The sequence below is a fragment of the Triturus cristatus genome, chromosome 3_2, assembly GCF_964204655.1.
Source record: "Triturus cristatus chromosome 3_2, aTriCri1.1, whole genome shotgun sequence".
Classification (NCBI taxonomy): Eukaryota; Metazoa; Chordata; class Amphibia; order Caudata; family Salamandridae; genus Triturus; species Triturus cristatus.
The window spans coordinates 746,897,223-746,910,082 of record NC_140584.1 but is presented as its reverse complement, the minus strand read 5'-3'; the positions used below and the strand labels follow the sequence as shown (position 1 = coordinate 746,910,082).

Genomic DNA, 12,860 nt, shown 5'->3' with positions numbered 1-12,860 from the left:
CAAACTTCTCAGCACATTAAACCCACACTGACGCCAGCGTGGGATTTAATTAAAAATGCACTCGGAGCACATCTTAGAGATGCTCCCTGGAAAACGACATACATCTAGTGTCTTGCCTGAGTGGCTGCTCGCCAGCTGCCACCACCCGACATGTTTCTGGACCCCTGGGTCGAGAGCCTGTCACTCTCGGGGTCCTGAAACAATGCACATCCTGGGACGAGGTGTCAAGTCCCCTGCCCCAGGATGGGCAGGGTCCACGAAGGGGAAGCTTTAAAGGCTTGCCGCCTTTGTGAGATATCCCAGCCATTTGCTGCTCCCAGCAACTGGCCCCCACCGGTTCTGACCCCCACTTTGGGTGGAAGAATCGGTCGGAAAACCAAGTTAGGAGGAGAGGTGTGTCCACCTTTTCCAACCCCACCCCTCAGGTGGGGGAGGCGAGGTGAAGCACAACTCACAGTCCCTGCCATCTTGCAGATGGGGGACTCAGCCAACCCGAGTGAGGCATATGCCCCCCTCCCATTGGAGGGTGGCATAATAGGGGGTGTACCCACACCAAGGAAGGGACTCATTGGTACGACCTCTACCTCTGTAACACCCCTGAATTTAGTATTTAGGGGCAACCCTGAACCTTGCCTCCTCAAACAAGAAGAGAGAAGAAGAAGGACCTTAGAAGCCGTGCTGAACTAAGAAGAGGAGGACGCTCACTGACTTGGCCCCAGGCCTAACAGCCTGTACCCACCTCAAACCTACTCCAGCAAACTCCCTGCATGTTCTGCAGCCAACAGCCCCCAAGAACCCAGAGGACCTGCCCTGCCTTCTTAAAGCAAGACTTTGTCTCCAGTGAGCATCAGATTTGCTCATCCACAGACTCTGGCTACAGCCAAATCCACGAGTCTGTACCACTCTGCACCCAACGCCCACGGCCTGAGCTTGTGTGGCCCAACAGCACGAGGAGGTCTCCCCGGTGATCCTGACCTGATGTCTGGTGATCTCTGACCTACCTCGAATCTCCAATCAAAGTCTGCAGCCCCTTTCTGGAGGATTCCCCTGACAGCGACTGTAGCTGGTAAGATAAACCCGACGCCTAAAGACACCCCTGCACCCAGTCGCGGCGTTGCAGGTAAAAGTGGTGGATCTGGCTGGGGGGGATTTCGAGAGATGACCACAAGGGAAAATTAAATAAATAATTAATTTTCCCTTGTGGTTGTCTCTCGTAATCCCCCCCAGCCCGCCCCACTGTTCTTACCTGCAGCGGCCGTGGCTGCCTGCACACGATGTCCCACAGCCTTGGGTGACCCAACCGACAGTGGCCCAGCATCCCCAGGCATCCCAACTTACCTCCCCAATCAGTGGTCACCTCCACAAGATCTTCGTCCCCGAGCCTGCTGTGTTTGTTGCAACCGGAGAATCCCCATTGAAATCAACAGGGTACAGGTGCCAAATAGCACCCTGCACTCAGCCGCCCCTGTGCCGCTGCAGGTGCACCTTGTGTGCTAACTCTGATCCCCCTTTGCCCTGGGCCTAACACCAGGAGCTTTGCTCCCACAACCTTGTGGCCTGCTCGTGAGCAGCCACCAAACGGATCCCCCATTGGATAACATTGGGCCTCAGCACTCTACACCCGACCTCCCGAGTGCCGCTGAGGATGTTCTGAGAGACATCCTCGACCCTGGGAGAATCCTGGTTCTAACCCCAGAAACCCAACTACCACAAACAAATACTGTAAACTGATAATTTCATTTCCTCTCATAGGATTGCATTGACTGCTTTTCTATGAAAATTCTTTGTGGAGTTGGTTTGTATAAAAACTTGAAAAACTGCAAATGTACTAAAACTGAATTAATTACCTTTTGTCTAGGAAATGTCCCAGTGTGATATCTAGCCATATCACACTGGTTAGCAAAAGTAACTTAAAAAGTGATCCAAGAAGTATCGTGTACTGTAATCTACAAAGTAATTGAAAAGTAATTCTGATTATTGACTTACCTGTAAATCAACCAACTGCATTTGATACTGCATTCAACTGTAATTTATTGCATAAGTACTGCAAAGTATTATTTCACTTACCTGCAGCAGGCCAGGCTTGGTTCTAGAAATAAAATAACTAAATCATATTTTTAATACAAACAAAATTGGTCTGAGTTCAGTCTTTGAGTGTGTGACATCATTTCTTGCCTGAGTTTGCACAAAAATGCTTAACACTACCCTCTGATAAAGCCTTACTGCTCGCCCATAATACCACAAATAGAGAGAAAGATGTTATCTACTTTTACCTCTGCCTACCTTTGGGGGTCCACTGGACACTGTGCACACTATACCTTACTTTGGTATAGTATATACAGAGACAGTTTCCTACAGCGTCTTATCCTTAATTAGCGCCATAGTGCTTTAAGTCGACAGCTACTATGCTACTCCATACATCTCGACCATGAGTGCTAACCAAGAAAATATGTCTTGAAAGAAAGAATGTAACCAAACTTTCTGACTGCTGTATGACCATTTGGAAGCCATTTTGGTTGAGGGCCAAGATACACTGCCAAGGTACGCTGCTGGACTAGATTACGTTTCCTGTTTTAACCGTGCTGTTCAGTTGATTCATGAAATCTTGCTAAAGCATGTATGAAACTATTTGTATGATCTTAAAACTGATCTCATGTAAACTGCAATATGAAACGGGTATTTTGTAAAGTGCTTAGATAACTATTGGGTCTTGTTAGTGCTATATAAAATAGATTATGTAACTAAATAAATAAACAAACAGATACGCGCTCACTGGGGTGAATATGGGCTTTGATTATCTGCCTGTGCAAGATAAAACAAATTCCAGTACAAACATCTTTGTGCCCATTGACGTGGGGGCACACCACGTACCATAGCCCCCTTTAGTTTTAGATTAATCGGATCATGTCAGACTGGCCCTGGTGAGTTTTTAATGGCAAATTCATCTTGCAAAAGGAAGGGGACAAATTCAAAGTGTATGGTACTGTCCTCAAGCTATTTTGCAGTTCCTCTACAATTACATATAAAGTCAGTGAATCAATAGTAAAGTCCCACTTACAAGTAACGTGGATTTTTGTGTGGAATACCATGTGGCTCAGAATTCATGCTTGTGGCCCATATCCCCACACATAAATCTGGCAATTGCAAGTTAATTCCTGTTAAACAGTGAGTAATCACCCGCACCTGTTTTGTCCATGTCAAATCCCTCATGGAAGTCCCAATTCCATGTAGATTACTGGCCCATTTACCACTTGCTCTGCTTTGAGCAGGTAGTAAATGGCAAGCGTCGGTTTAGGGTGGGGTTTGGTGGAGTGGGTGGGAAGCAGTGGGCAGAAGATGATATGGCCTGAAATGAGGAAGCATTACATACTCCAGGATGTTGTAGGAAGGAGTAGGAACCCTGGGCTGGGTTGCACTTAGAGCCCAACCCTAAAGCGATTTTGCCGGCTGATTTTGTGGCCAGTAAAATCAGGTCTGGTGTCCGCATAAGGAAATCTGGGTGCAGAAACACCAGGCCAGTTTAATTGGGCGGAGCAGAATCCCACCAGGAGATAACACTCTGACCAATATATAATCAGGCTCTAAGTGACTAAGCTCTTCAAATAGCCTATTGAGCTTCTGAGGCTTCTTCCCTGTTGTTCTGATGTGCTGAAAACCCTCTTCATAAGCTGAAAGAGGGTAGAATTTTGAGAATGGTCACTTATATCTTCAGATAATTTGGTCTCCCTCAATCAATCTTCAGTATCTATTGTGGAAATGTTCCAGACCAACATGCTTCTATTGGACACTTTGTTTGTCAGATTTTTTTACAATCGCCTACGCAATCAAAGAAGCTCCAACTAAAAAGAAGGCCAATGCTCATTCCAGCAGAGACCCTGGAGCTTCTGTGGCTTTCCAAATACCTTTCCATTTCATGGCTATCTGCATGAAGTCCAAGAGGTTCACTCATATACTGTCTCTTTTGTCCCCGGTTAGAGGCATTTGAAAATAAGGAAAAAAGGTAAGGACAAGCACTCTACTGGCAAGCTGGAGGAGTGTAAGAGATAGCTGAGGATGACACTAATTATCCACAATCCTTTGTCATAAATATGCTTAGGCATAATCGTTTCCCTCACATGCTGTTTCAGCAATTATGTTGACTTTTCTTGTACTGTGAAGTGATGATTGTTTTGTGCTGATTTACACTAGCTCGTTTGTTAAACAGCTTTCAAACAATCTTTTTGCAATTTGTGTGGCAGTGAAGCACTTTACTTTTCTCTACAACCAAACAGAACTGAGCATTCCTGCCTAAGTTATTGGTGTGAGTATAGCTCAGGGGTGTTTTTGGCCAGTTCCACAAGGGTCAGCGTGCTTGGTTCAGAAATTATCTCCTTCATAATTCTCAGCAAAATACATGTTCACATTCCTTCCGTGTTCTTGGCCCATGTGGACCTTCAGTCTTTGAACGCAGAAGTGAAAAAGTGGTCTCTTCTGTTCCCACAAATAAGGTGGCAGCAACGCCACCTGGTTCAAGTGGCAGCCATCTTGGATGAGTGGATTCCTGTAACAGTACAAAAGGTGCTGTTGTCCGCCTCAAGCTCAGCAATCTACTTTTATTTTATTCATAGCTCAAAGTCTAGTAGTCGGGAACTCACTCTCCGTGCTGCAACCCCGCTCTGCATCACTACCTCAATGTATGCTGTCACAGTGCAGTGCAATTGGCTTTCACCGTACATGCACAGCAATTGACGCACTTCCACTGACACACGTAATACACCTATTAAAATCTAGTGATAACAAATACTCTATTGGACTGATCCAGAATGTTAATGACACTTTCTTTAAGCAGTGACTGAAATTAATTGACAGAAAGCAATGGTTGAAAGGGTCTGAGCTAAAGGCCCCATCTTTATAGTTTTTATTCTCATCGTTCATGACAGAAGCTTTAGCAGCCTGGATTTCACCAGACCTAAAAAGTAGTCACTTTGCCAATTAGGAAATTCTGCACAATTTACTGCACCTCAAGTAAATTGTGAGCCATATTTCCTGGCATCGTATGGAACTGTATTCCTGCATACAAGAAGAATAAGGAAACATCTAATAACTTATTTTCTGAGTAGGGACTTCTCCCACTGTTGCATTTATGTAACTCTATATTACATTTTTCCTCAGTTCCTAGCTTACCAGTCCGCCTTTGTGTTATAGAGCCATATTTTCCTAGCGCTCAAGTAATACCAAGCTAAAAGTAACCGAATAACATGAATGTTAAGACACACACTTATTTTAGTAGAAAAAACACTTACCAGCTCTAGCAGCAATGATCCCAGCGAACAACAAGCTGACAGATAGAAAGGGCACATAGTTGGGGCTCATCTCCATCCCCTCAAGGGCAACGCTGGAACTCGCTATCAAGTTCTCCATTCCTGTCGTATGGTTAACTTCAAATATTGCATCCAGAAGATCAGCTGCAGATGAAATATTCCCTAAGGACTTGATGTTGGTTAGTGAAGAAGGAGATACATCCAATGGGCGTGTGGGAAGGAACACGGACACCACACACAACATCAGGCTGGAGAGATGAGCTATTCCAGAAATAATCCCTGTCCGAACCAGTCCACATCTGCGCTGGAGCTGGGTGAAGGCCACTGTCCCTAGGATGCCAACAATGGCTGAGAGACCCATTAGAATGCCCAACACAGAGCCACTCAAGCCCTGCGTGTAGGCGTAGCCAGTGGCAATAGATTCAAATCCCAGAACTGTCATGTAGAGGAAGGCAAGGCCCATGCCGGCCAGGAACACAGGCTGCTCATAGTAGGCCACCCAGGCATCTCGGAAGGTATAGAAAGGTCTGGTGATGCTGTCAGAGCAGCCGGGCGTTTCCATCTCCTTAGGCACCACATTGTTTGAAGACTTCTCCTTCATCAAATGACCATTTACAGAGGCATTCTTTTCTGGAGGTGGTCCTGTAAAAATTAAAATATTACATTTTCACATTTCTTACACATGGTAAACAGACCAACTACATTTACGCCAGTGTGCATATATGTTCATATATTGTTGGAAAGACATTTACATTTCAAATATGTAATCTAGTCCCATCTTTATTTATAGGACTTAGCATTTTGAATTTGCTCTACACAGTTACAATCCCACGCTGTTTTTGTTCAGGAAAGATTTTAACCATCTTCAAACAGACCTGTGCTGACTATTTATCAACAGAATATTAACCCAAAGCAAAGGTGGAAAAGGGGCGGGAGGGCTGAAGGCATTTTCAAAGTCAATGGCCATTGCCCCTGACTCTGGCTTCAGAGGGTTTAAAGAAATATGAACAGCAGGGGAAAAAGAAGAGAGAGGGAGCGAGAGATGAAATCAGAGAGAGAGAGAGAGAGAGAGAGAAGAGAGAGAAAGAGAAGGAGAGATAGACTGAATAAGAACGGAAAGAAAGAACTAGGAAGGGCCCAGGCCTGGTTTCAACATTTTTGTCAGGGCTGAATTTGATTCCCATTCCAGTCGTTCATCCAAAAACCTAAGCTCTATGTGCTAGAGAATAAAGGGAGTAAAAAGAAAACATATTTAACTATTGCCCAATCTTGGGTAATTTGTCTAACGTTGTAGCCAAAGGGGTCCCTAGGATTATTTAAAACTAATAGTAGATCTTGGACCTGATCTAGAGCTTGGTAGATGGGATTGTTGTGTAGTTCTTATATACCCTATACAGGATCTGCACGTTTGGATAACCTAAACTGTGGGATTGGTGGCGGACTGATTCCGTGCACCCACACCGGATACGTTATCCTGTCTGTATCAGCTAGCTCACAATGCCACTAGAATCTCCTCTTATCGGGGAGAGAATAGTTTCTGGCAACCTCAGAACATAACAACCCTGATCCCCCAGGATCGTGGAAACAATATACTACTTTTCGCTCAGTCACTCGTGCTTACTTATTTTGTCTCAGAGATACACAGAATAAACAGGCTGGGCATTTCAATAAGTATTTATTGAAGAGTTGTTATTCTAGTGTACAATATATGAGCTGCAACAACCATTAGACAGTAGCAGAGATATTAGAAGCACTAAGAAAGTAAATGAATGGTATAGCTCTACCATCTTGCAATAATCAAGAATATATACAAGTATATAAAACACATGATAAAAAGTGTGTACTCCTACCATGTCTCCCTAACTAGATGTACCTAAATGTACCTAGCCTCTATGTAGGAGTTATGCCAAGAATCCCACTCGGATCTTGTTCACCCCATTACCTGAGAATGAGAGAACATGGGACCCCATCCTGGTCTCGAGTTGGACACCCCGCGAAGAATGTTAGACCACTGCTTGCTGGAGCATCTGCATGCAGGAACCTCAGCGTCTCTGGTCAGTGTGTCAGCCGGGAAGTCACGGTCTCCTCTATCTTCCTAAGCAAGATGTGATGTATTTATACCCATAGGTCTCCCCAGGGGTCCTACCTTGCTGTGTTACTGTGTCGGCCTAAAGGATGACGTTGGGCCTCAACTTTATACAGAGATATTATACAGGAGATGGTAATCCTGCTGTTAGTCCTGCTGTGCTTCCAAGAAGCCTCATGCATAATGTATGAGAATCGAACTAGGAAAACTCGCGTTCTGACTGCAGTGTCATATCTGGATAAAAGGTCAGTCCCCCAGAACCGTTATGTATGTAATGTAGTGAAGGATATAGGTGAAAGTTTATAATGTTACCTGAGCCTATATAGGGTACCTATATGGAATATAACACCCACTCTTCTTCCGACTGGACGGCATAAGTAACTAAGTACCGTATTACTAATCTAATTAGATATTGGTACGCATACACTAAGAAGTCTTAAAAACATTGATTTGGCTAAAATGTTTAAAAACTTCTAAAAAAATTCTAAAAACTTTCAAAAATGTTAAAAATAATGCAAGGCCTAGCTTTGAAATGTTTGTATTTATAGTCCACAGCACTATAAGCATTAGAAAGCCATGTATGCCCAATAAATGAAGTTTTGAGTTTCAAATTTGAGCTTGTTTAAGAAAGGGCGAATTTCTTCCCAGCAAATGACGAGCAAATTGAGTCAAGTGTTTATGTGTCCGGGCTGGTAGACGCAACATTTCTGCTGCTTGCTTCCACAGTAGACGACCCATGTAGCACCTCGCAAAGAACATCAATTGAGCACAGATGATGTTCTACGCTGTCCACAGCCGGTGCTGGGGCAGCCTGTGCACTGTCCAAAGCCTTGGTGTCAGTGGAGGAGCCGGTGTCCATACCAACAGGTGCAGTTACTACCAGTGGTGGCTCAAGGAATTCCGCCATCAACATTGGAATACGCTGAGGACATTGGAGAACAAGGGCTGTTATCGGGTCCAGTAGAGCATTCACGTCCGGTTGTGCACATGATGGGAGTGTCAAACAAAGGTCTAACACACATTCTTCTCCGCAACACAGGCATCGGAGGACAGGTAAGATGCAGTCCATCCAGACTGGTTGAAATGACAAGAACCAAGATGCACTTAGTTCTCTTAGGCGAGGCATGCCTCGATGTTGTATCATGCGATCACGGTATTTCCGCTCCAGGAGTGCTTTTTCCATCTCCTTGGCGACTGGGACATCCATTGCGTAGCAGATAGAAGACAATCAGGATACCTGCTATTAGAAATAGGATCAGCGGAAGTCCTTCAAAGGTGCTTCCGAATTCGGAGTGTATGAAGTTTGGTATAACTCGAAGTACCGTCTGAAAGGTGCCCATAAGTCCAGAACCTATGGTCTTAAATAGGTAAACAATGCCACTCGTATCAGTCATATTAAAGATACGGTTTACCATTTCTGCGAAATGATGAGGGCAGTTGCTATAAATAGGCGCCTGTATCTCTGCTGAAGACCTTGCGATCTGGAGATCAAAAGTCTCTTGAGGAGAGGTTAGGGGCACATACTTCTGTAGAAGCATGGCTTTCATTCTACTTAGAGTATCAAACTGTATTAAAGAAACATTCAGTGAAGGTAATAATGGCACCTCCCTGACTCTATGTGTTGGTGGAAACAATACTTGCATACAATAAGTCACAGTTACCAGATATGCGATGCCCGTAAGCATGCCGCAGCAGACTTGATTGTTCAGCATCAAGTAACTCCCATTTGAAAGTAGCCCAAATACTGGAGTATTCAATGCAGCTGGGGCACCCCTCAGATGACAGAACAAGTTTGCTACAGAACCATTACAAGTCCCATGCAATATTATATCCTGACATATGAGTGATCCACTTAAAGCGTTCTCACAGTTTGTACCGCTTAGAAACACTTCTCAATCCCCACTCCGGCATCGAAATCTGTATGGTAATTCCCATGATTCCTTACCCATTTTTCCATATCTGCCTGACTGCTTTTGTTCAAGGCAATACTGAAACGGAAAAGTAGTGCCCGGTAGAGTTATGTGGCCATGGATTAGCCATTCCGTGGACGGTGATTATGCCACTGTAAATAGTAACCTATCCAGTTTTTCAATAGGCAGCATTGTATATTTTGCTCCCCTTTGTTCCACTTCTATCTGTTTATCTGTTAGATTGTGTTCAGAAAACAGAGACGTGCTGTTGATTAGACGCCAAGGCACATAGCCTGCACGCAAAGATTACAGCGTCCAGCTTAACAACATGATAGAACGTAATTGAGATTGCCCGTGTTGTAATATGGCCAAATCTTGTTGTAGGGTGTCTATCGCAGAAGATACAATGTTGCCTAAGGAATATATCCTTAAGGTCAATGTTGTTAACCCATTGTCTACCACTGCTAGAGATTTTTCTAGGTTTATACGGTCTATTTCCCATAATCTCTCTGTGGCCTCGTGTTGTTTCACCTATGTGAGTGTTGAGGTTTTTAGCCAATCAAGGCACAACTTCCCAACACTGTAGGATGTCACTACCCCTGGATGTTGTCTTTGTACATAACGTGGATCTGGCCTATGGATGCTAAACCCTTCGGTTTTACCCATGAATCTTGACTGACAACCATTGGTGTCTGTGGGCCAAATCAACCATTTCTTCCAATCGGGGTTTGATCTATTGTATTATACAATGTCATCTCTTGTGATGTTTCATTATCCTCAGTCAGTGATGGTGTTGGCAGACGAGGTGTGTTCAAGTCTTTGTTCTTGGCTAGTCCAAGGCAAGACGTCTGTTGCACTGTCTCATTCAAAAACATCATCTCTTGAGGGATGAGGCATGCTCTAAATAAAGCTTCCATTCCCTACACTTGCCATTCTCTAGTACCCCAGACTGATTTTAAGTCTATTGTGTCTTTACATAAGTTGAAACCATGTTCGGACAACTGGGCAATAAAGGATGCATGGTAAATTTGCTTGGTGTTTGTTAGCATATTTTTCTTTGCTGATGAGGTGCGACCTTATAATAATATGAGGCAGGGTCAGACATATTAAACCTTGAAAAATATGAAAACTCTTGAGTAAACGTTTTTAAACTGCCCTTCGATGGTGTTGAAAAATGTTCCCACTGGTGGTATGTGAACACATTTCTAGGATTAGCAGATTTATGCAAAAAATTATGACCGTAATGTTGAAAACAATACATAGATTCAAAATTTGATGTGCCTTCCAATGTTTCACTATTATTTATTATTCTTGTTTTTTATTATCCCACTTCTTCTTTCTAGAAGTAGGTGTCTGCTTGGAAATGCCATTTTCAGGACTGCTCATCAGTTGTGGTTTTAAAGCTTTCCCACCCAAACTGTCTCTGCCTAATTCTGCATATGCAGTTTCAATTATTTTGGGTAGTTCGTGTTCCGGTTCTAAAGGACTGAACTCCCTTAGGCGTTGGCGGATTGCCACTGAAGCTGCTTCTCCTTTAATTATAGCTAGCATTATGGCCGATTCCTGGGCATAGTTACCTAGTAACGTCATCCCTAAGTTTAGGGCAGGCTCTGCTCCGTACTCATTTTGTATTTTTCTCAATACGTCTGGTACCACCGCTAATGAAGGAATGCCATGAGTCCTGGCATAAATGGCAGCAAAGACTGTACCCCAAGTGGTACACTCTTCTACTTGTGGTGTTATCCCCATGGGCAAGCAGATTGTTAGCATTCTGTGTTTTTCATACGTGGTAGTATTCAGGAATATTGCCTCGAGCTGAGTTATTTTCTGAGCTACCCAGAATGGCATTTGTTCATGTTTTGTGGGCATTTTGCCTATTGCTGCGTGTAAGGTTTGTGGTGTGATTTTAGTTGATGCACCCTGAGCTTGAGTTCCATTTGTTGCAACAATTGCTGGTTGGACTGTAAATGTACTCATGATGAATTGCGTCAAATTTCTATAGATTTTAATCAACTCTTTGTGTTGTATGAGTAAGTCTCCTGGTGGCATTGTGTCAATGTCAGGATGTGGTGTGTAGGCCGCTAATATCGGCCATGTTGCCCCATCTCCTCTGAGCAGGCTGAGTCTTACTCATCTTTTTATGTGGGGTAGGGTGCCTTTAAACCAATATAAGTGTTCCTGGTACATGAGTGGAACTTCAATGTCCTCAAACGGACAATATTCCATTAGTGCATCTCCTTCTGTGTAGGACTGAAATGTTTGTGTTCTGGCATTTGCTGCTGGGAATATAACCCACAAATAAAATACCTCTGTTTTGTTTGATTTGTGTGCCTCAATCACGAAAGCTACTATGCCACCCCTAAGTTTTAACCCATGCTCTAGCAGTTTCAGAGCACCACGGAGGTTAAAATAATCTCCGCACACTCCGCGTAGCTCCGCTACACGCCACCCACCTCCCACCCACCCTATTAACAATAGTTATAGAAGCTCAAAAAACAATATAAAGTATTGAAAACGCCTTACCTGAGCTGCAGCATCCCCGGGTTGCACTCTTCCTCCATCGCGACTTCTTGATGACAACTGCGCATGCTCGAGTGCTCGCGCATGCAGATTTCTAACAAGCACTCGCGCATGCGCAGTTGTCATCAAGAAGTCGCGATGGAGGAAGAGGGCAGCCTGAGGATGCCACAGCTCAAGTAAGGCGTTTTTAATACTTTATATTGTTTTTTAAGCTTCTATAACTATTGTTAATAGGGCGGTTGGGAGGTGGGGCTGTTGTCAACTATGCTCCGCCGCGGTGTGTAGGGGGGTGCTGTCGACTCCGCCTATTCGCGAAGCGCGGAGTAGGCAACACTCTGCACACTCCGTGGGTGGAGCGGAGCTCTCCGCCCACCCTTAGTCATAAATAGATGGGATATCTGTCAAAATAGATGGGATATCTGACACAAATAGATGGGATATCTGTCACAAAAAGATGGGATACTTTGTCACAAATGGGACAATTAGCCCATCTGCCCTATTACAAGCACCATAGGATCTAGTGCACTACAATATGGTAGATGTTTTTATCCGTTCTGCCAAATTCTAAATCAGGCCCCTTGACTTCTAGGGATAATTGCAGACTGTCCAATATTGTGCAGATGTATTCCCATTGTGCATCCAATTCCACGGACATTCATTGCATAGTCTCGCCTTCAATTACAACCATCACACTGCAGCCTGCATCACACAAAAGGGCTCATTCTTACTTCCTCGATATTTTTTTGCGTGTTATAGCACCCGGGAAATAACAATACCATGGAGTGAAGTATTTCGTAGGTGTCATATCTGGCACTTCTACAGAGGATTTGTAGATCTTTCCCCTGTTCTGATGTGCGGTTCACCGAATTATGCAATTTTCCCTCTCAAATTCCTCGACATATCCCCTGGCAACGGGTCAGGCAAGGACTAGTGAGGTGCAGGATTCCGGCACATGTTAGAAAACGATGTCCATGTTTTCAATCAGAGATCATGAGATACAACATGCGGGGAAGTCTCACACCGCGCAAAACATAAGGGGTGTGG

The 12,860-nt window shown here is 44.1% G+C and overlaps 1 protein-coding gene across 1 annotated transcript in view; it reads right to left on the bottom strand.

The window, feature by feature from the left end:
• The window catches only part of LOC146858041 (ferroportin-like), a 59,645-nt gene that overhangs the window by 2,669 nt on the left and 44,116 nt on the right, over positions 1-12,860 (bottom strand). The window contains exon 7 of the mRNA XM_085648821.1: positions 5,283-5,942. Within this exon, the coding sequence (XP_085504947.1) occupies positions 5,283-5,942 (660 nt within the window). The remainder of the gene's footprint in view (positions 1-5,282; positions 5,943-12,860) is intronic.